This window comes from Saccostrea echinata, unplaced genomic scaffold, assembly GCF_033153115.1.
Source record: "Saccostrea echinata isolate AGI-Se365-2 ecotype Australia unplaced genomic scaffold, CSIRO_AGI_Sech_v1 ptg000023l, whole genome shotgun sequence".
Lineage (NCBI taxonomy): Eukaryota > Metazoa > Mollusca > Bivalvia > Ostreida > Ostreidae > Saccostrea > Saccostrea echinata.
In genome coordinates this window covers 10,212,252-10,236,818 of record NW_026889772.1, presented here as the reverse complement: position 1 = coordinate 10,236,818, position 24,567 = coordinate 10,212,252, and the positions used below count along the sequence as shown (strand labels likewise).

The following is a 24,567-nucleotide window of genomic DNA, read 5'->3' as shown; positions in this document are numbered from 1 at the left end:
ATTGTCGCCGGCGACAATATGCACCGATGGACGACAGTATGTGCAGTGAGGGTAGGTACATATTGTCGCCGACGACAATTTGTACAAAACGACAATATGTACCGTCACATATGCCCTCTGGTTGCTACTAAGGACATAAAATCTACATACGTTATAACGTCATATAAGTGGGCGACTTTGATTCCATATCAATGATGTGTATAATCAATCAACCAAAATGTTAATCATTTAATTTTATTATCTACTTACTGTATCTCCTAATTTTTTTTCTTTAAAAATTTGAAGCAAAAAAAAAAACCTTCTTTTTTTTAATTTTAAGTTTTTGCATTCATCAAGTCTTTTTAAAATAAACATAAGAATTCATTTTTTTAAAAAATGTTAAAGATAATGAACAGTGATCGATCTCAAAAAATCTACAAACAGTACATATCTATATACAGGGTATAAAACACAGACCTCCAAAAATTCCAGAGGCGGAATTAGATACCTAGGAGGAGAAAACATCCCCTGTTGACTGGTCACCCCCGCCCTGAGCCCCAAGTACTGATCAGTATATTCCATAGTCAAATTTAATATAAAAACAGTAGCTAAACAATTGGAGTGAATTACCTGAGCCAAAATACGGCCAATGATAGGTTATATTTTTAAGAAGGTCATTGTAATGACCATAGAATTGCTGACTTTTAACAAGGTTGTTGAAATCCCTGTAACATCAACACATTAGTCAAAATACTACCCAATGATATTTGCTAACAAGTTTATTTTAACGACTAAAGAATTTTCGAAATGCTGACTTTACATAAAGTCTGGTAAACAAAACATTTTGTAAAGAGTTCAATGTTGAACCTACAGAACTGAAAATATATATACCTATGTAAATTATATGACATATCCGATAGACATCTCACAGAATTTAATTACAAACTTCTTAACAATATTCTTTGTAATAATACCTGAGTATAATATCTGAGTAAATGGAGGAGAGAAGCACAAAGACTTTGCAAATTATGCCACATAAACGAAACTTCAAATCATCTCATTTATAATGTGAAAATGTTATTCAAATATGGAAAAGATGAAGTTTTAACTTCAATAGATATCAAACGGAAGCATGTAATGATTGGATTCAGATTTGAGCGTAATCACTCAATACATTGTACATATAGAATTTATAAGTATAAGATGTACTGTCGAATATATTCACTAGATGGGACTGCTACAGCATTCTTAATCATGTTAATTCTTCAATTTTTTTTCTACGCTTCAATTCTGAAAAATCTGAATTCTCTTGTAGACTATAGACTTCTTTAAAAATTTTGTTCAAAGGAGTCTGTAAATGTGCATTTCTGTTTTTATTGCTTTAAATAGTCTTAAGCCAACAGTGTCACATTATCTATTGTTTGTAATATAACTTGTTCTAAATATGTTATATATATCAACGTTTGTATTTAATGAAATAAATAATTTAAAAAAGACTTTAAATGAAATCCCTGTGACATCAACTTATCTGTCAGTAGCCTGTCTCGGTTTAAAAATTGATTGTACTCAACGCATGCTCTTGAGTATCGAATAAGTTGGGAGATGTAAACACCATATTAAGGTGATAGCGGAATATTACTATATAAATAAGGAAATTAAGTTGACGATGGAAAAGGTGAAGTAATCTCGTTTATCATACAATATAGGTGTTAGTTTGCCCTTATCGTCTATAGTCAGTAAAACATCCAAATATGAAACATATATGGCATACTCTGTGGTGTCTTTTATTTCAAGATCCCTGGGATATATCGAGTCGACATAAGAATGGACATAACTATTGTTGATTGATAATATCTGATTATCGAGTTGAAGGCCCCAGCAAATGTCTTTTAAGTTTGTTTGTTTTTTTAAATAAACTCTGCTTCATAGGAATAAAAATAACGATTCGGCCAACTTAATTATGTGGAAAATAAAGATAAATGTTTCTTGAAAAAATATCAATCACAAATGGAAGGAAATATTCAAGCCAAAATTTGGAAACAATTTTGCTAGAGTTATAAACTAAAGATCTTTTTTTCCTAGAGAAATAGCATTGGATTAGCTATTTCGTTGGTCTTTAAGATGACTGAAAATCAGTGTCATCAAATCTATTTTTTTAAATATTGTGTTATTCTATCTTGCTTAACCAAGTTTAGATAAGAATGCGCTGGATAATCATATTTGTACCATGAAACAGTGAAAGATTGACTAGAAGAAAATACATTCCTCTATAATTGCATTCAAAAAGGATAATTGATTTGTTCGAGTTCCGCGCCTTCATAACCATTACCAGTATCATACAAGATTAATAATTTTGTTGTATGAAGGCATCATTTGATTTTCCGTTTGTAATGAAACATGAATAAAAACTATAATATATATATATATATATATATATATATATATATATATATATATATATATATATATATATATATATATATATATATATATATATATATATCACCAAATATTAAAATCAAATAACAGACCTTACTCTCTTTAACTCAGAATAAGGCGTTATTTCTAGAACCGCGATGCGCAACAATTAGCCTTCACCGCTCCATATCTCTCAACTTCTTGGAAGAAGAATTTATAACAAGATAATGATATCACACGATCTTAGGTGTTTAACGTAAAAACTAGAACGACAATATCCCTTTCTTATCACTCTGCCATTCGAAAAAAAGTTGAAAAATCAATTCAGGATCGTTTTTCTGGATTAAATGTGGCAAGGAAATTAGCAATAAATTAAAAGATGTTTTGACGTGTACTATTTTATCAAAAAGTGCAGTAAGGTTCACTTTTACAAATTATGGATTTTAAAGACTGTTTCATAATATTTCAACGTTTTCCATTTCTTCTTTATTCTTTGACATTTCTTTGGAGATTAATGTTCATGTCTTTGATTTTTTTTATGTTGTTTCCAGGGAAAGTATTAAAATTCATATGTTTCTTTTCTCACGTATCGACGTGATTCACTATAAAATATGACTCTAGAAGTACTCTTGATTCTATAAATTGAATTTTATATGCTGAACAATTACATCGCCCACAACAGTATACTATGAATAGACCTTGGGGTGCAATGGCGGATTTACAAAATCAAACAATTTACTGGTGTCACCGCCCTGGTATTTTTTAATACAAAAATAGACTATAGCATTAATGGGTCAAGATCGATCAAAATTATTACATGAACTTAAATTCTTATTAAAAACTAATTCCTCAAAAGACAATCTACTACAATGTCGTTATTAGAATAGCAGCATAAAGGATAGGGGGATAAGAAGCATGATGTCAGTTGATCATCTGCGCGCAAAAGGCGGAGCTAAGGAGGTAAACTGATTCAGATAAAATATGGTTTAGTCAATGAATCAATTGATTCCTATCATGACGTCACAGTCTCTACCATATACACATTATAACTCGTTATAAATTGGCATCAAACTTGATTTACTCCCGTGAGAAGACAAACCCTTCATAAGACTTGGACCATCTCTTTTTTGACATTATCTGATTTTTGGACGAAAAAAAAAATTACTTCAAAGAATTTTGGAAACCTTTATTTTACTTGGGACAGTTTTAGTTTTCTACATTCAGCATTAGATATGAAATATTCCGTACATTTAATTTTACTTCTTCAGTTTCTACAGATGGTGTGGGGTAAGTACACATACTTTTATTCTGTATAACCAAATGATGCAATTATAAATAGAAAAAAATCTGAACATATTATTATTCACATAAATAAATTTAATTCTATAAATTCAATTGACAGTGATATGGCACTTTCCTATTAGAATAGTTCGTAAAATATAATACGTGTTTCCAAACTTTTTATCTGATGTGTTAATATCGAATATATTTTTGAAAGGTGGACTAATATCTATAAATAATATTCCAGTGGTTTTCCATTTTAAGGACTGTCATATTTTTTTTAAAAAATGCAAAAAATATTTTGCATTGGGAACAATTAGACACAGTTACTTTGAAATTTGCTAAAGACAAACTTCATTTTCAAAACTATTCTTTATGTTTGCTGTCACAAACTGGCGCTGTCAGTATTTTTTAAGAGAGAAAAAAGGACTGAAACCGATTTCTCGCGTTTGAAATATAAATCAATGTCACGTTATGCGTTTAGGGCATTTTATATCTATTTTAACTAGTTTATCAAAAGAGCAACTCCGTTACAGAGGAAAAATCTCCGTTTCCACTAATTACTTCAAGTTAGTGGAATTAGCGGACACCATGCCTGTCTATGATATCAGATTGCTATTCCAAGCATTCTTATTTTTTACCAATTTCTCAAAATCTTCGTTACAACAAAAAATCGGGAAACCGAACCAAAACTGACATCTTCTTTATCTTTCGAGGAAAGATATTGATGTAGAAGACCATGGTCATGAATTCTTAATCAATTCCTATGAACAGAATGTGTAAATTTTTATTCAGTCGTGTTCCATGATGAATTTCCATTTGAATGACATGCTCTGAAGATTTTTACAATGCTATTTGATGTATGGTTTGTATCTCTCCAGAATATAAACCCTATGTTGGCTACTAATACAAAAATATTCTGTCAGTTAGTTATCGCCGACTGATAATTGTTATAGGTATCTTGTGCATTACTTCTTGATTGTGGTTACGTTCGAAAAGTAATGGAAAATAAAACATTAGCTCCCCCTTTTTAAAATGCTTCAAGAATTGACCTACTTATTAATGGAATTGTTTCAATTCAATTAAAAAAAAAACAATAAAAAATGTTAAGCAGAACTGAATAAGATATCTGTTGCGCCTGAGCAACTTTCTGACTTTATGTAATGTCCTTAAATATTGTCCTTAATTACTTGGCGATCTCTAATCAATGAAGTACTAAAATTGGGAAACAGTTCTACACTTTGAAATGTGACACTTGTAGGAAAAGAGTATAGGATAGGATATTTGCTTTTATAGAGATATTCTCACGAGTTCAGTTTCCAACTCGAAATAAGACCAAGACAGCAAATTCATGCAGAATTCAAACGGAAGGCCAGGGATACTATGCAAAATTAACGAAATCTATGGAAAAACAGAAATCAACAGGCGAGAATCAAATTTAAAAAATCAGTTTTGTCAGATTAATGTGCTCTATGCAATTATAAAAGAAACTTATTGATGATATTTACAAATTTTTAATTGATTGAAATGATACCTCTGAATTCGATTACTGTCGTTTTAAGCAAGTTTTGAACGTGCGTGCAATCCATATCGTGTCTATTTACATAACACTCTGACTGAGTGAACAAAGCTTCAAATTATCACGATTTATACATCTTTAAAAAAATAATAAATGCCAGCAACATTTAATACACTCCCTCTATATTTCTTCCAAAGGCATTTATTATTTTTTAAAATCATTTTCTCGTCTTTTTTATCTTTGAAATGAAATTTTCACTCCTTTTTCTGCTTTCCGCTTATGAATAACTGGTATTTCACTGGGAATGGACTTTTATATTGGTAAATTGTACTTACAAATATTCTGTACAGATCATTCATGAATGTTGTTTGAAGTTTAATGAGTATCATTAGTTGCCGTCAGAGCAACAAAGCGAGAACTGATAGTAAGTCTAAAACTCCTGATGATAAATGTCAAGAAACTTTGTTCTTCAACTGAGAATTGCAAGGTCAAATTCTTGTTGCAATATTAAGCAAATTGGAGAAAACAGTATGTGAACAAGGCATCGTTATTACTTCATTTCCGCGTCCGCCAACATCATTTTATTGTGGAATATATTTTTCGACACGTAAAATGTATTTTAAAAGACATTACAGTTGCGAAAAACCATCAAATTTGCAGTTGTCCTCGGTTTTTATCGTTAATTTTTCTTCCTTTTCAATTTTCCTAGTCTCGTTTACGGAAACCTTGAAACAGCAAGCATTAACTTTTCCATGTACACTTAAGCAACGTCATTGTGATTGTAAGAAAATATTTAAAATCTAAATACTTGATAAGAAAATGAGAGTCTCTAGAGTACTTGTAACTATGGAGAAGACATATAGAGAGTGCCTGCTGTCCAATCATTTTATGCTTCTTTCTGAATATTGTTAAAATAATGTATGTCGAGCAGTGTGTACCGATATGGGAAATAATAAACGCATTGGAAGCGAAACCATTTTCAAATTAAACGAAAATACAGATCTAGAAAAAAATCTGAAATATTGGAAAACAGACGTTAGACAAACCATTACGGAAAATTGCGTCATATCTCTTGACATATTCATCATTTTCTTTTTTTTAAACTTTATTTTCGTACACTTTTGTTAACAAACACATACCCTTTCTGAGTTAAAACTAGCCCTGATAATTCTCATGCAGTTTAAATGTTCGGTATTAACTTTTTTTCCTCCAAGGATTGACATCATAATGCATGTTTTCTTTGCTTCTTAGTCAACCCCCTTTAAAAGACATATTACATGCTCAGTTATAATGAACAGAGGAGGACAGAACTGTCATTTGAAAGTACTTTTGCAAAGCAAAATCATCATCTCCGTATGTGAACGAACCTTTTCAGAAGCACAGTCATGAGAGTCTCTTATATTGTTTAGAAAGATTTATTTGGAATCAAAGCGCCTGACTTCTTTGAAGTTCGACCTCTCGTAGGACACGATGATACAGGCTTAGTAGAAGCCTCTCTCATCACATTAAGTCTCTAGTCAATATCATTCCTGTGAAGTATGTAATTTTGTGCTGTTGGTTGAGTAGAGTCTTTTTCTTTGTGTAATAGAAATTATAAGCTTTGTTCACCCATTGCTATCTTTGAGTTTCTGCCTCTTTGATGCTGCGATAATTGCAATCTCTAGATCTATACTTAAAAGGGCAATGAGCATCATTGTTTTTGTTAACTGTTCTTTCTACCATAATAATTATTATTATTTGACGACGTGCTTGAAGAAAAATGGACCTCAAAATAACATATTAATTTGAATTTTCAAAACAAGAAAGTCAGAAATAAATTACACTAAATACTCCAAAAAATTACACTAAATACTCCAAAAAACGTATCTCTGTCTCATCTTTAAATTACACTAAATACACCAAAAAACGTATCTCTGTCTCATCTTTAAATCGACATAATATATATTACGTTCATAATTATCATGAGCAAAAGAAAATAAAATTCTTCTTGCATTAAAGAACAGAAAATATCAAACAAAGTATATTGAATTACTTGAGATCGTAATGAGCAAGCGAGAAAACACGCCAAAGAAAAAAAAATGGTATTATGAATTATTTTTTCTGGAAATGGTGTGTGACAGTGCAACAATTAAAAATAATAGTGAAAGTGCCAGTCTGGTGTTCTTTTCATCTAAAACTTTTCAAAGACTGCACTAATCGCGATATCGATACCGAAAGATGGGAAGTTATTTGCGCTCGCTTCCGGTTGCGTCATAAAATAGTTCCCGAATCACTGGGAAAATGGCAGCTTTCTACAAAAATACAGTTAATTTGAACACTTACTGTCAAAATTCTATCAGATAAACTGTTAATGATTGGTTTAACTATTTTGTGTCAATTGAAGTTTGATAGCCATAAACAATGTCAATTAGGAACCAATATTTTCCGTGTTGTTCAATTGTGAAATCTAGCTACAATGATAGTTTGTAAATGTTAAGAATTACCGATCTTAATTTCAATATAATTCAGTATTTATATTGTTTATAATATGCATTTATTTTCCTTCTCATGGAAACCTCAGAGTGGTGACAGTTTCCTTCTGTGAAGTTCATTGAAGAAGTATTTCCGCATACTTTACGTACATGTGTTCAAATGAATTACGTCAAAAATTGTCTTATTTTTATTAGTTTTCTTTGGTTCTTAAACAAAAACATATTTGGATCATTTACTTTACAAATTACATTACAAATCTATCCGTAAATAGATAAAAGAAATTGTATGAAAAAGCGTGTCTTCTCTAAAAAAAAAAAAAATAATAATTCGATATGTCCTTCTTTGCGTGGCGTTGAGTCATGAAAGGAAAGCTAAACCATATGAAAACATCACTTCATAACCAGGAAGGAATTTCTTCATAGTATTTATTTTTCTCTTCGGGAAATTTCAACTGATCGAAGGTTATGTTTGAAATCCACTTATGACATTTTACCTGCACAATAATCCCTTTTCTGCTTCAAGAATTATACAAATAGTAATCTACGATGAGAGTTCATCAAAGCTAATGGGATATCAGATAGATTTTTCATTATTACGGATTATTTTCTCATTTTTCTGTCACTCTGGCCAGTGCTTGCAGATCGAGTGTTCTGTTGGTCGACACCTGTATCTGAGAACCATTCACATTCGTTGCCAAAAACCGTGGTCGACAAGCAGAAAAACGGCAAAGAAAAGCTACCATTTCAAGAAACATATTGCTCTTATGGCTTACACTGAATTATGAAATACACGAAGAAGTGACTAAAGGAAATGAGAATTAAATCAAAGACCCTAAGGGAAATGAAATAAAAAAACTAGTAAATGAAATTTGGCAGGGGGTAATGAACACTTATTGAACATATGATGTGAGTCATATCCAAATCGAATAGAATAAGGAAAGAAAGATTGGTGTGAACTATAAAGCACCACATCAAAAATTACGTAAACACGTTGTTAATTCAGAATCCCACATCCGAGAAGATTTTGACCACCATGGTCTAGTTAGTGGGGATAAGGACAAAGCAACAGCCCCCTGTCGTCACACGTTATTTATTTTTCTCATCTTCGTCGATTAAGGCGGAAATCGAAAGACAGTTAATTGTGGATCATTATTCTTCCAACTTTTGATCTGTCACTTGTCTGGCATTAATTACTGTGGCTACAGCCATCTCACAAAACTTCTTATTTCATTTTTTTACTCCGAGATTAATTTTCATTTCGTATCGTGACTCGGTTTAAAATCCTTACTACTACAAAGAGGCTACAAATGCCGTCATAGAATATGTCAGAAATCCTTGTTTTTGTTCTTTTGTATTTTTTTTCAATTTCCTCCCTAGTATCGTCAGTTTCAAAATAAATTAAAAATTTGCCATAACGAGTTCCTTTATGAAACACTATTTTTTCAAATATTTTTGTTGGGGGGGGGGGGGGGGTACTTCGTGCCACTCCACCATATCAATCACCGACAATGTTATCGAAAAACTACTCAAACGCGGTCTCAGAAGCTGAAAAATTCTAAAGTAAAACAATTGCTTTGAAACTAATATTAATTTTACGAAATTGACACAAACAAGACATTGCTATTTGCCATGAGAATGATACAATGACGTCATAAAAAGACTGACCATTGATTTAAAGCAGCTATTAGTTATCTATTATCATCACACCGGAAGCTGGTTCCGCCATATTGGAGAACTGAATGGCCGAAGTTGCCCTCATGATCGCGACTGTGACATAAGAAAGTTTTATTGCGTTTTCTTCATTTCCCGAGCAAGTTCACACGACAGCCATTTTATTGACTTTAATTGACGTTAATGTGCTAATTGTCGATTTGGAGCCGTTCCGTCACTGCATAACACATTTCAGCTTTGACATCTTCCACTTTCCTTTCGCCAACATTGCGTGACCAAGCATTGCCGAGGCCATAATAAGACAGTTTTTCTCAGTCCTACATTAGGCATAATGAGAATGAATTGTCTGTTTTATTAGTGGCCACAGAATAATTCCCGCCATCGATAAATTTGTTACAAGTTCATGAAATGTTAAATGTTAGGTATGATTATTTTATTGGAAACTAAATTCTTCAGTTTTCAAAGGAATGTCAAATTACAGTATGCACAGCGGATGCCAGAAAGTTTTTGATATCGAAATCTGCTGCTTTGCATTTCGATTCCGACGATTTCTTTTCTTTTACGAAATGTTTGACTCATATAGCTATGGTGGAAGCTATTTCATTTTGGAGTATCACCAACATTTAATGTGTATGAGTTATTTCCATAAGCAAACTTTAAAAAAAAATATCGAATAATTTAAAATCATTTTGCAACTTATGTTAACTTAGCCTGAAAAAAACCCCAAGGATTTTCAATTAAGGAGCCGTTGAGGAATAAAAAAGACCTTAAACCAGATCCAATGATTAATTTTATGAGGGGAAAAGTCCGGGGTCTCAGTCAATTAATGTTGGTTTCTCTAATAAAGAAATTCATAAACTTAACGAATAAAGTGTGGGAAGGCCGGTGTTAAATCTCACCTGTAATTATTTACATAGGCCTCCATCATTCAAGGAGTTGTGCAATTTATGATCAATTTCGCCTGCAAGAAAAACACTTAAGTTATTTCTGATAATGTCTCCTGCAATGTTCCACTTTTTCGTTTTGATGTAAAAGAATGTAAAAGTCTTTTTGAAATCTTTTGTACATATAGTGAAAGAAATAAAGAAATATCTTCTTAACATTCTTCTCTTCTTAACCTTTGTAAACTTAGACATCTTAGACTCTAATCATTAGACTTTGTTTATATTATCACATTTTCTTAATCTTCATAATTGTGAAACTTTCTTCAAATTTCAAAGCATTTAATCTTTAGTTTATAAAGGGTAATAAACAATAATAATATGTATCTTGAAAGCATGTGAATGACTTATAGACAGTCCTTTTTATCTTTGTCACATCGAAATCCCTGCCCAGCGTGACATGCAAATAAAGGAATAATAGCTTAACGTATTGTATAGAAAATTGTCTTTATAATCTCATCATAGTCTTGAGCGACCATACCATACGATTCGAACTCCCGCCATCTTTTTGCTTAATTTCCTATTTACATCAATAGACGTTCTCATTAAGATAAGGCAATCCCAACGAAAGCGATCTTGTGTTCTTATAAGATAGAATACACATTAGCAAATGTTTAATTTCGCCTGAGTAATTAGGAAACATGGAAAAATAATGAAGATTTCAGTTAAGAGATATTTTCTTGGCTTATTACTGATCATTAGATAAAACGTCACAAGCAGTATGGAATACGAATAATCAGTTGCTTGGTTTTTGCATTTTGTCAAGGTAGAAATGTCATGTTCTAAATTTTGAATTTACCGGGTGGGAGTAAATACAAAATTTAGAAAAATCTAAATGGCGTTTACCTGCCTGGGGTTGAACAACATAAACTATAAATTTCACATTAATAAATAGATGTAGATTCTTTTTATAATTTAGCAACAGACCTGACAATTATAATATTTTTCAAACAACAATTTCCATGGCAAAAAGTACGTTGGTGTGTTAAAAGAGCCCCTTTAATTATTAGTACTCTTTGCAATCAAAAATATACCCTGCAAATCGTTATTCTTTAGGAACGCTATATAGCTTTAATTTAAGTATGCTGACTTTACAAATTTACCATAAGTAAAATTCTTTAAAATAAACATTAAATTGAATTTTTTTCCTTGAAAAAAAAATCATTATCATTAAGTTTAAAGTAAATGCATTTGTAATGCTTTGTAGCAGAGAGTTTCTAAAAACGAGAAAATAGTAATTAGCTAATATTTGCGACGTTCTGATCATCAGAAAATTCAAAAAGCATAGTGACTTTTTTTATTTGTTATCTCCAATAATGACAAACCACAATGTTTAAATTTTCTTTTTATTGATCTGAATCTTTAAAAAAGATTAAAACATTGATGGAAATAAGCCTGCATTAATGAGAAAATAATCAATTTAAAAAGATAAGGAAAAGTTTACTGTTAGGAAATGTTTTATGAAAAATGAGAGAGAAATATTGTTGGTATATGTGAGCGTTTTCATTTGTAGCAAGGCGAAAGAAAGATCAGGAATAACAATGTTACATTAAGACAGACAACAATCTGGCCATCTCTATATTTGGCTCAAAAGTATTACTACGAATCGTAGTATCGATCATAGCTTAATTTATATCATAGATTTATTGTTGATAATTACAAGGAACGTGGGGTTTCAGCAGTTTGTTAGGTTATATCAGATGCCTTTACAAGTAACGGTGCCAGTGAACTCAGCTTCCAGTTTTTCTAGTGAAAACACACAAGACTAATAGCCATCAAAGACTATTTGTTCAACAGCTAGGATTATTGCAGATTATGAGGGATCGTTTTGTTTACTTTCGTGTTCTTTTATGAAGAAGGGGGAAAAAAAAGCTGACATTAAGTTCCCTAATCATAAGAATAATTGTAATTACCCAAACTGATGGGCACATAAATCTAAAAATTTCACATGAAATAATAGAAATTTGGAATATTTTTTTTGGTTTCAAAATGACAAACAATACAAAACTATACAATTACCACACACAGAAGAGAAAATTCAATATTTAAAAAAAAAATTTGTTTGATATGTTGAAATGTTAGATACATGTACAATCAAAGCAGTATCTCTCAATGCTTTCTTTTTCATAACTGCAGGTTCCACAGACTCGGTGGACGAAACACATGCCAGAGTGAGGCGAGGTGGACTGAGCATGCTCAGACTCGGGCGCGGACTTCAAATGTTACGATTGGGAAAGCGAGGAATGCCAATGCTAAGGCTAGGCCGTTCAAACGGACTGAGTGACACTGATGAGGAGGACTTTATGTACCCAGAGGAAACAGACTTAGTGGACGGGAGAAGACAGGTTCCTCTGCCAAGATATGGCAAAGATCTGCAGCAGCAACTGGAACTCAACTGGTTACAAAGTATGTTTAATAATGATTTGGATAATAATGGAGTCAGGATTATTCGTCCCCCTGGTCGCCCAGGACGTTTCAGGAGGTCTTTGAAACAGGACGATAGCGCAGAGAAAGACAGTCAGGAAAGAACCATACCACAGCCTCGCATTGGTCGCTTGCTCCCGTCAAAGTTTGATGGATATTATTTAACCGATTCCGAAGTATTCACTGATAAACGAGGAATGCCCATGTTACGACTTGGACGCGGAATGCCCATGCTTCGTTTAGGCAAAAGGCTTCAAGGTGATGATTCAAAACGAGGCATGCCAATGTTAAGGCTCGGAAAACGCACAAATATTCAGGAAGATTCTGCATCACAGAACGATTTAGAGTCAAATCAAAATAAGCGAGGAATGCCAATGCTTCGTTTAGGAAGAAATGCAAACTAAAGTTATAAAATACTTTAATCATAAACCAAAAAATATTTCAACTCTTTGCAAACAAACAAAACGGTTCCAACATTCCGAAAACTGTACAAGCAAACAAAGCGGGGTTATCTATTTTTAGTACGATGTGTGTAAACATGTTTATTTTTTTCGATTTTAACATAATGTTAAAAAGATCAATGATTTATTAAATTACTGTCGCAATTATGAATTATTATTTTTATGACTGTTGAAAATATAGAGACCTCTGTACGTGATCCTTATTGATTTATTTTGATTCATTTTGTATACATGATTAAAGGTGTTGATAAAAAATTTCATTGGCTGGTATTCGATTTTTACTGGATAGAAAATAGTAACTGTGTGTAATAATAAGCTTGATAATTTGCTGAAAGGAAAGGCATCACAAACCATTAAAAGTATCTATTAGATGCTGAAATAAAAAAAAGTTTTCTTATGACATACATACAGCATGTGAAGGCAAAAATCGTACTAATGTATAGCAAGTATTATATCGCTTACAATATTGCTCTTTCCCTTGAATTTCCGTGAATTTGCTTTACACCTCACACTTAAAAACTTAGACATTCTTATCTTTAAGTATGAAACAATTATTTGGCTAAAACATTTTCTTTATAAATTTCAGTTTGCGTAATAGGTAATATTCATCGGTCTGAATGGAGCATTGCAAACTATGAAATCATACTTATCTAAGATATTTGTATTGCTTGTTGCATGCAAATGTACTAAGTCATTAGAATTTACGGTTATTTAATAATATTTATGTGCATGCAACGTTTTAAAACTCAAAAGAAACTACCATTATTATCACCGAATTTGAACATTACAAATAACATTGAAAAGATATAATTTAAAAAAAACAGCAGAAGGATTTTTTAACATACTTATAAGGTAGTATATAATTCAAGGACGATTCACCTGATAATCACCAGGAGATCATCAGCAGTTAAAAGCTGTGGTCATATTAAAAACCACATTTTTTTTCCATCATTTATATTTTTGCCCTGAATTGTCTGCGGATTTTTCTGTTTACCCGATCATGACAAGGAGCATACGGTGGGGGTCGACAGGGGATGCTTACTCCTCCAGAGCACCTGATCCAACCTCTGTTTGCAGAGGTCGGTGTTGACTCTGCTAATAATTTGAATTGTTTAATTGGACTTTTGAGAAGAATCCCTGTTCGTTAAATTCATATTTCATTAATATGACATGGACTTCTTAGGAATCCCTTTGAGTAAAGAAAATACATAAAATGAGATATTAAAAAAGGTGATTAAAAATAGAAGCCCTTAAATACTAGTATAATATAGAATAACATTTAAAAAAAAAAGCAAACAAACAAACAAAAAAAAACCCAACAAACAAACAATACAAAGCAAAACACAAACAAAACCAAACAAAAACACATTTGTTACTGCATTAAAATTGTATTTCAGTTATGTGACGCAGTAACATAAGGAAATGCTCTTTAAACACCAATTTTCTAAAACATACAATTATTTGACAACATACTGAAAATCATCACAGAAAAGACTGGGTTAAATAGTACGAATCGTGTCACTTCTACACCTAGATTAAATTCATTTCACAATCACATAGCCTGGGACATTTATAAATCGTGGGGCTGAAAACGAGTATTCTATGCATGACAATTGAAATAATTGAATGTCATTGTGTGTATTTAAAATAGGCGACAGGAAATGAGGTTGTTTGTTGTTTTGTCCAATAGGCTTCCGCCAATCTATAGTTGTCTTGCATCAGTTTTCATTGTTTTAATGATACAGTTTCAATGGCTTTTCTTCTCCAAATTAAAAACTGATATAAGAAATTTACTGGGTTTTTTTTTTAATATATTTTTATCCAAACAGAATTGGTTTAAGTCTGTCTCTCAAACGTTGACTCTAATTCCTTCACGGTGTCTTTTCAATCATTAAAGATGCATGTATTATATAGTTCTGGTATATTTGTTATTCCCGGATGTCTTTTACTAAACTTTTGTGTGCTAGTTTTATAGACAAATTCTGAATTGAACGTGCATCCGACCTTGTTTCAGTGTTAAAATCAGTACAAAATGCAAACATCAAGGTTTCAAATCTAATATGGCGTCAAAAATTGTCGAGAAAGCGTCCTCCTCGTCCCCTCAAACTGAAAGAGACTCTCAAATGTATGCTTAATCTGAATTTTTGTGAAGCTTATTCAATGCTCTGTAATAAATTGTTCGAACCTGATCGGAAGACGAACTCGCCACAAGCAAGCTTCCTACATCTTTTTTTCGGATGTAGTACATGCAAGACCACTATTAATGGTACAATGTCAAAATTAATTATACTGCTGGTAGCAAACTGTATCGAAATATACCAATAACTGTGAACATATTACTAATTAACGGCAAAGGAATAAAAGCTGTAAGTGTAACAATTATGGTCTGTGTCAGTTAATTCTGGGTCATGAATAAAACATGAAGGTCAATGTTTTCTTAAATTGACTCTTGGCTAGAGACTCTACATTTAGTGATTATAAATTCTTTACAACAATTTTACTACATGTTAACATTCAATGTGATATATATTTAGTCACAGAAAGTGAAGAAATAAATATCCCATGACTGTAAAACTTAAGTACTTATGCATTGCAGGAAATAAGTTGGATAGTAAATCAGTTTGATTTCATAATTGTTCATATTAAAATTGTCTTTTAAAATGCATTACACTAAATCATAGATAGTAAGACATTAAGACGTCAAATTAAGGCATGGATACAGGGTCAGTGTAAAGCCAAAAAATATACCCAGAGAAAATTTGAAAATCAAGTTTTCAAATGGCGGCTACAAGGAAACGTGGTAATATTAGTTTTTCTTAAATAAATACAGTTATCCTGTATTGATTAGCCGATACAGATTACACCAAAAACCACACAACAATAAACATCAATTAACGTCCCTTCGAAAAAAAAATTTTTATTCTATTTAAATGCATCAATATATGAATGAACATTTATCACTTAAAACTGTTGGTATTTTTATGGAGATATTTCAACAAAGGTTTTCTTTCTCTTGCCAAAGAAGATTATACATAAATTATACCCTAAATTCATGGGGAGGTGTATTAATTACAATCCTTGGGGCAGATTACCGTTTCCAAAATGATTCTCAGCTAGAAAATAACAAGGATATTATTGGAATAACATTTGGTAAGCGTTTTACCCTTTGTGCCTGAAGAGTCGATTGGTGTCCTAATTACGGGTGAGTAGGACCAATACAGAGAGAAGACTCCAGTGTTCAGCCAGGGGTAATTCCGGTCCCTACAAAGCCACGATTTTCATCAAACGGTTTTGCAAGACCCATTAAACGTCGTTATACCACCACAATCGATGGGACAGTAATATTACTTAATCGCTGGCCATATTCGCGGCACAAACATCGGGTGAAAGATGTATGGGAACCCTTTTGCTTGGTCACTAATAACTTTGATGGTATTAAGGAGATATTGAAGAAAAGTGTTTCGACGCACTGGGGATGGCCATCTAGAAAATAAAAACCCGGACGCACTCACTTCCGGTTCTTTCATATTTATAACTCAATTTTTGTTTCCGAGTAGCAGACCCATCACGCCCTAGAACCAAGCTTTTATCGGCCATTAACGATGTTCACAACCACCTTGCATTCAAACGTAAATAACCTACACTCTATCTGACTTCCATTCAAAGAAGTTAGAGTGATCACTCTAATAGTTGTGTTTTTGCGAAGTAATAAGTGATTGATCAACAAGTTAAGAGATGTTGCTAAAACATCTTCCAATGAACACTTGGGAGAGATAAAATTATATATTCTTTATCGGTTTTACTTATAAAATATATTTATAAAAGAGTTAAATTTAAGCGCTGTAAATCAACCTTATTATTTCAGTGAGGATATGATGATAAAAAGTGTTTGGATACCGGTAAATAGGCTGTGAAATCCACTAGTTAGTATTTCTTGGCTTCAACAACGTAGTCGAGGCAAGGAATTTTACTTTAATTTAAATGGCCTTGACTTTGTTGACATGTTTTTTAATCTTATTCGTGACAAATATTTTGTTCATATGTAACCTTATATTTGCCTTTGGTATGTTTCAGTTTCGAAATTATCGAATTTAGTTAGTAGGACTGATAGAGATATATGGTATTTTCAAAGGTTGGTATGGTTATGGAATGCCAAAATTTTCGCCCATGCTCTGTTAGTAAATACCATTGTAAAAATTTTAGAACTTTTATCTATCCTAACCTTTTTTTCTTTTCTAAAAACTTTGAATTTGACTATCTTCACACTACACATCTGATACTCATCTAACACTTCTTAAAAGGAGCTCACGGCGGGTGTGACAAGTCGACAGAGGATGTTTACTCCTCCAGGTCACCTGATCCAACCCGTGATGTTTTCAGGGGTCCACTGTTTGCCCTGCTCACACTGTGTTATGTTTAATTGGATTTTTGCATATTCATTGCTTGTTATCTTCACATTTCATTGTTAACTTCTGTTTAGCTAATGTACGGGGACATATCCTCCTGGACCCACAAGGGGAAGGGGCTTAATGCACCCCTGGACCCCCTGTAATCAGAAACCATCGCCATTAGCTTTGCCTAGGTACACCATTGTTTATGCTTATAATTAGTACAAATGACATTTATCTTCCAGGTGTTCAGGATTTTTAAAAAAAAATACGTTTATTTTACGGATATACATTTTTTGTATTCTCAATTTAGCCACGACCTGAAATCTGACTATTGTAGTTACAAAGTACTTTACAATCTCATTATGTATTTATGAAACGTTTTTAGCAATGCAAATAATCTTAAAATTGAATACATTGTCATTTATAAAAGGAAACAGATTTAAAACTGTTGGTGGCGGACTTATTGCTCTTTTATTTACCGAAAGTGCTAGAAATAGTTTAAGGAACAAACGGGTTGTTTGAGCGGGGTTTTTTTTTTCGCGAAACGTGGTGATTTAAAGAGCCTTTGATTAGCAATATACATTATCACAGATCCGAGCCTGTATTCTGGTATCGAAGAATCCAAACATGGACTTTCCTTGACTTTTACAAATAGACTATTAAAAACTTTCAAAGGGACAGAGTAAAGTTCGGTGCGAATGTGATGAAGGCCTAACTGTTTATTTACATAAGGTAGTAGTAAATCAAAGGAGACAGGTTTTTTGTAAGGCCAATGTCCATGGCTACACTTACGTCTCTGTGTACTGTTAAATCGTCTCATCACATTCCCATTGCTACACTGTGGGCTTGAAAGATTCCCAACACTATCGACATTGTCATTGCTATGGAAAGGTCGTTCCTAGTTTTCTAATCCAGTATTCTTCTCGTTGTCTACGGAAAAATGTACTCATTGATGGGCTAGAATTCTAACTTTCATTGACAAAATAGAATGATCAGGTAAATATAAATGCTTGTCTGGAAGCTGCTGGTCCCCGTTGTTAATCTAAAATGTATGCCCCGATATTCTTTTATTAAGTGAACCCTTGGTTTCACCAACATAAATAAGCCTACAAAGGGTACATTCTATTCCGTAGGCAACATTAGAAGATTCGCATTTCAAATTTTCCCAAGATTTGGTATAGAAGCTCTGTCCAGTAAGATTACTAGTAAACGAAGACCAAGTAATCAAAATATCACAGGTTTTACAGTTTTTGACAGAATGTTTTGAAATAAGACACATGGGATCGGAAAACGAATCGTCACACATATTGATTGATTGATTGTATGTTGTTTTACGTCCCCTTCGAGAATTTTTCACTCATATAGAGACGTCACCATATACCGGTGAAGGGCTTCAAATTTAGACCTATACTCGGCCATTGAGGGCCATTGAACAGCGAGGAATCTTTATCGTGCCAACGACTACCGTGACACGGGGCCTTGGTTTTTAAGGTCTCATCCGAAGGACCCTCAACTTTCACTTCAAAGTGCCGAGCGCTTGGCGTAGGAACAGTTGCTACCTATTTTTTATCGACTTAAGTCAGTCGCGGCCGTGATTCGAAAACACGACCTTCCGATCACTCTACCGACTGAGCTACCGTGACGGCTCGTCCAATATGCCTCTAATAGAAACTTTACATTCCTTCAATTTTTTGCATGAACTGTTGGTTCTATAATAAAACTGGGAATCTGAAGATTGCACATAATACATGAATTTAATATCCCTGAGGATAATCCGAGGGACACCGATTGACCTCTTAGACTCTCTGTCCCTTATAGATTCAAAAGAGTTTTTATAGAGTCTTTTGTTCTCGTATTTTGAAATATCTTTGAAATAATACATTCTTTGTTCATGCGTAAATGTTACCTTTTTGTGCTTGCTAAATTCTTGTACTGCATTAAAAAAATTAAACAGAATGGAGTTTGTACTAATATTGTCATTTCATCCAGCAGAAGTATCTGTAAACAAGATTATAGGTTCACATGATTGATATGTCATTTGTATTTGATGTAATTATAGGATTGTAAATTTAATAGACACTCCTACTTTTATCTGATGGATAGTCGATTTGTTATTCTATAAAATTTAATTTGGTTATAATAAGAACAAAACTTGTCTACTGTCATCATCATTATCTTAAAAAAAAAACAACTTGAACATTTAAGAAATTCCCAAAATTTTATTCTAGTCTCTAACAATATATTAAACAAAAAAATCAAGAAAATGAACTGAAAAAATCAAGAAAGCAAATTAAAAAGCACAAGAAATTCCCAGCAGGCCGGCATTTTACTTTTTTGTAAATATTTTCTGTTCATTATATCCCTGCACATATAACGTCTTCTTGGATTCTTCTCATATTTATTGTACCTTAAAATGAATCAAATTGTCGCAGAGTCAAGAAGGCAAATCACTTAAGGTCAGGTCAAAGTCATTATCTTTTTCCTCAAAATTACTGTTGCCAATTATGTGATACCTACTTCTATTTTGAAATATAAGGGTTTTTTTCGTTTGCATAAAAAGATAATACCATATAAGGTGTATCAGATAACCTGCCAAATTGTTTGTTATTTTCACCTTTTTCACATCATATTGAATTATTTTTATCTTCACATATGGAGAAGTAGTCTGTCATACAGAGATGCAAAATGATACAAAAACAAGAAATATTGACCTTTAAATAAGAGAAAAAGAACGGTTTTAACTGATTTGTTTAAATGTACTTTTGGGAAAGATTTCTGTTCGTTATCATCGCATTTTATTTTTACTGATTTTTCACTCTAATATGTTAGATTGAAAACTAACAAAGGCTAACAAGATTGTAGGTTGTTTGAAAATCATATTCATGAAATATGGAGATATCGAACAGTATTCAAGCTTTAAGTCCATTTAAACAATACAAATCGGGAGCAGAGCAAACACGGTTTTTTTTTTATACTAATTGTTAAACCATTTTTTACACACTGCATTGTCTACGGATTTTTCTGTTTTTCCCAATCATGACAAGGAGCACAAGGCGGGTGTGTCCGGTCGGCAGGGGATGCCCACTTCTCCATGGCACCTGATCTCACCTCTGTTCAGTCAGTATTTGACTTAATGATAGGTTGTACTTGCTGACAAGGCCTGTGTCGACCATTAAACTGGCGAAATGATGACTTCAATCGAGACTATTGAAATCCTTCATCAACTTGTTTGTCAATTGCTTGCCTCGTTTTAGAAATTTTTCATACACAGAGCATGCTCTTGGATGTCGAATCAGCTGGGAGACAAAGACCCCATATGCTGGTGATAAGGGTATATTGCTGCATAGGTAAGGGAAGTTGACGATTGAAAAACTTAAGTCATATCAAGTTTATCATAAAGCTTGATTGTTAGGTTACCATTAAAGTCTTTTTCTAGAAAAATATCAAAATATGAAACAGATGTGTGAGACTCATATGAATTGAAGTAACTATTGTTAATTGATAATACGTCGTCGATGTATCTAACTGTCGAGTTGAAAACCACAGCAAGTATTTTCTTCTTCTCATGTAGACGTTTTAGAATAAATTCTGCTTCATATGAATACAAAAATAGGTCTTTTAATAAGGAGGCGCAATTGATACACATGGAAATTCATTAAATATATTCTAAAACTTCAGATCCTAGCCATTAATTTTCAAATCAATGAACAATATATATTCCAATAATTTCCAGTTGTTTGAATAATAAGTTTTCTCTGACGTCGATTCCACCAAATAAAACACAATGTTATGAATGGACGCTCTTCCATTCGATGGCCGACGTTGAAAACAAAAGGACGCGATTTTTTTTAAATTCTGAGAGTTCAAAATTTATAATTGACGTATAAATTGCATTTAACGCCAATTTTATTTTAAACTGATACAGTTTCTGTAGTAATAAAGATACTCATTTCTTCAAAAGTTCAGCTAAAGCTAATTCATTGGTGTGGAATGTTTGCCTTATGATACCATGGCAAAGTTCAGTACAGAGGTATCTATTCCAAGACATAATTGATAGCGGCAATTAATAATGAAGTTCCTGTCATTTGCTCCTATACAACTATAGATATTAAAATTCCAAGAATGTTATGACCAATACGACTCTGATCTTTCTCGTTCTAAAGTTATATTGCAATTTAGAATAAGAAAGATCAGAGTCGTATAATACAATAATAGTCATATAATACATATATAAGAGTCATATAATACAATAATAATAATAATAATAATAATAATAATAATAATAATAATACAAGTTATATTGCAATTATCACATATAAAACATTTCAATAAATAAATAACAAACAAAAAAATTAATTAATTAAAAAAAATTATAAGCTGGACTCAAGTCGAATCGTTCAGCTGAATACCAGATTCTATAGTGATTCTCTGTTTTGTTCCGTTGGGAAAAAAATCTGTTTTAGTCTCCTTGTAAGAGATTAATATTTACTGTTGAAATTCAACGGGCAAAAATCGCCAAGACTTTTCACTGACGCTTTTCTTTTTCAAAGCGTTGGTCATTTAATATTAATTGTATTCTCTTGAATTTTGTGAAGAAAGCAAATTATATGTACTTTTCTGGTTTTCGATGACAAAGCTAGGAAAATAGAAATATATAAGTTTGAAAATCGTTAGCGCAATGACAAATAGTTATGTGTAGATAGAGGTTGATGCGTTGTGTTAAAGATGGATGATGAAATACAATCTAATTAAATCAAATTCTTTGATCCGATCATAGGATCTATCTTTAATAATGCTGGATGAAAATATTAAAAATTAATTTCTTATGAAGGTATTTTTAAATTCTTTTGCTGACAAGTATGTGTTTTAGTATATCTTTCATTTTAAAAATTGTAGGTACATGATAGAACGAGTTCCACACGATACAGTACCTTTATAGACTAATTAGACCAATGGGATGTCATATTTTCGTAATCATCACGGATTTTTCCGAATGTTGTCAGCCTATTCTACAGAACCATAAGCCTATAGTACTATAATGAGGTCAATGCTCTATACTAGAGTATGTTGGAACACTTCTTTCTAATCCTCTTTTCTATCACAAAGACGGCTACAATACTTAAATTAACATAAAGACATCAAGACACGCTTCTTGTATATTTAAATCATTTACATCATATCCTTAAACTAGGTGGACCTACTAAAATAGATCTCAAGTAATGTAGTAAGGTGGTGGATGAGAATCTTTAAGTTATTTACTACTGACAGATATGTTGATGTTACAGGGATTTCAACAACCTCCTTTAAAGGGGCCTAGACACAGATTTGAAGTGAATATTTTCACAAATTATGTTGCTTTAGCATTTCACATGGAAATATAATAAAAAAAAAACTTATTTTATCTGGAAATTATTGAAATTTCGAATTTCGGGACGCGTTTGATTGACAAATCCGTGTTCTTTCAGAAAATAAACTCAAAATAATTTGTATTATTTAATTGGACTTTTGAGAATGATTAATGTTCTTTATCTTCACATTTCACACTTCCTACAAATTCATTATGACTATTTATGGATCTGCTAGAATAAATTTTGAAAAGTTTTTTCCAATATACATAGTATTCTTGTGATAATATTTGTCTCCTTTTTGTTGTTCAACCATAGCTTCGTGAAATGTGAATCTACACTTCATGTATATGAAGATCCTTGCATATTATTGCCCCACCGTTCTTAATGAGATTATAACTATATACTGTAAACCAACTTTTATTCGCATGCAAGAAATGTCTGCGAGTTTCGCGACCCACTTTAACTCGCGAATATTAATAGCATTGCGATAATTAATCGTCGCGGATTGATTTCAAAATGACGAATCGCGAATAAAAGATGACGCGAATAATAGTTGGTTTACTGTACTCCTAGGTAAAATTTTGACCATACAGTTCTTATCTAATTCTTGCCATTTCAATTTTTATCATAAATTGATCAAATTTGAATTCATAATGAATTAAAAGGAGTTTTCGTATTACTTTGGGTCTGTATGTCTTCAGAGGGATTTTTTTAAACGACCTCTCTCATTTCTAATTATTTCTTGTCTCCCCTAAACAATTATTTTTTTCCTTCATTCAAATTACTTCATATCCTTTACTTAAGGATGCTTAGCTTTAGGGCAATTTTGACTAAAAATTGCTGCAGTAGTTTTGGATAGGAAAAAAAAATAGATAACAAGACACTGGACATATTCGATGAGAATATATCATGTGGGGCCTTGTTTTTGGAAGAGGGGGCTCTAACAAATACTGTATTTTCCTTCCAAAGATTGAACTAGAATTGCTAGGATTATTCATAGAAAGTATAAAATATATAAAAGGTTGATATTTTCAAAATCTATTTTAGATATAGGGTCCATAGGAGCACCTCATTTATATACTCACCCCGATAGTTATCCAATGTTTAATGCTTTGTGAACCAGAAGTCACTGGTAGGCGCTGAATTAGAATGTTGTATGTGCATTAATAACATTCCCATTTTGAATTCTTGGTGAAAAGCAACAACTCTAGCTGAGACAGGCAGTGTGTAAATTTAAATTCAGGAATAGTAATGTAAAGCATATATATGGAGGGTAATTTTATTTAGATTATCAGGCAAAGCATTACTTTAATTTAAAACAGAAAATTGTGTTTTTAGAAGTATTCACCATTTCTACTTCAATTAGAAGTAGCAATTTGACAATAGATTTTGGAATTTTTTTTTATAGTTATAGTAACAAAACAACAACATTCTAGTGTATCCTGTTTATCATTTTTGACTCTCATGAAGTAATCATTAAAATCATAGGAAACAAGCACGAGAAGTGTCATTTTTATAGATTATTCTATAGAAATACGGCTTGGCTCTTCATTTTAAGAAAATTTAAATCCCTTTACCAAAGGATGATTTTTAGTAAGTTTGTTTGAAATAGGCCTAATGGTTCTGGAGGATGAATATGAAATCATGAAAAGCACGCCACGAC

At 32.3% G+C, this 24,567-nt stretch overlaps 1 protein-coding gene across 1 annotated transcript; it reads left to right on the top strand.

Annotated features, from left to right (window-relative positions):
- The first annotated feature begins 3,491 nt into the window (after window positions 1-3,491).
- LOC133191447 (myomodulin neuropeptides-like) lies at window positions 3,492-13,422 on the top strand. Its single transcript, XM_061327201.1, has 2 exons — window positions 3,492-3,684; window positions 12,417-13,422. Exons 1-2 carry the CDS (start codon window positions 3,630-3,632, stop codon window positions 13,106-13,108), a joined length of 747 nt encoding a protein of 248 aa, XP_061183185.1. The 5' UTR covers window positions 3,492-3,629; the 3' UTR covers window positions 13,109-13,422.
- Window positions 13,423-24,567: the final 11,145 nt, after the last annotated feature.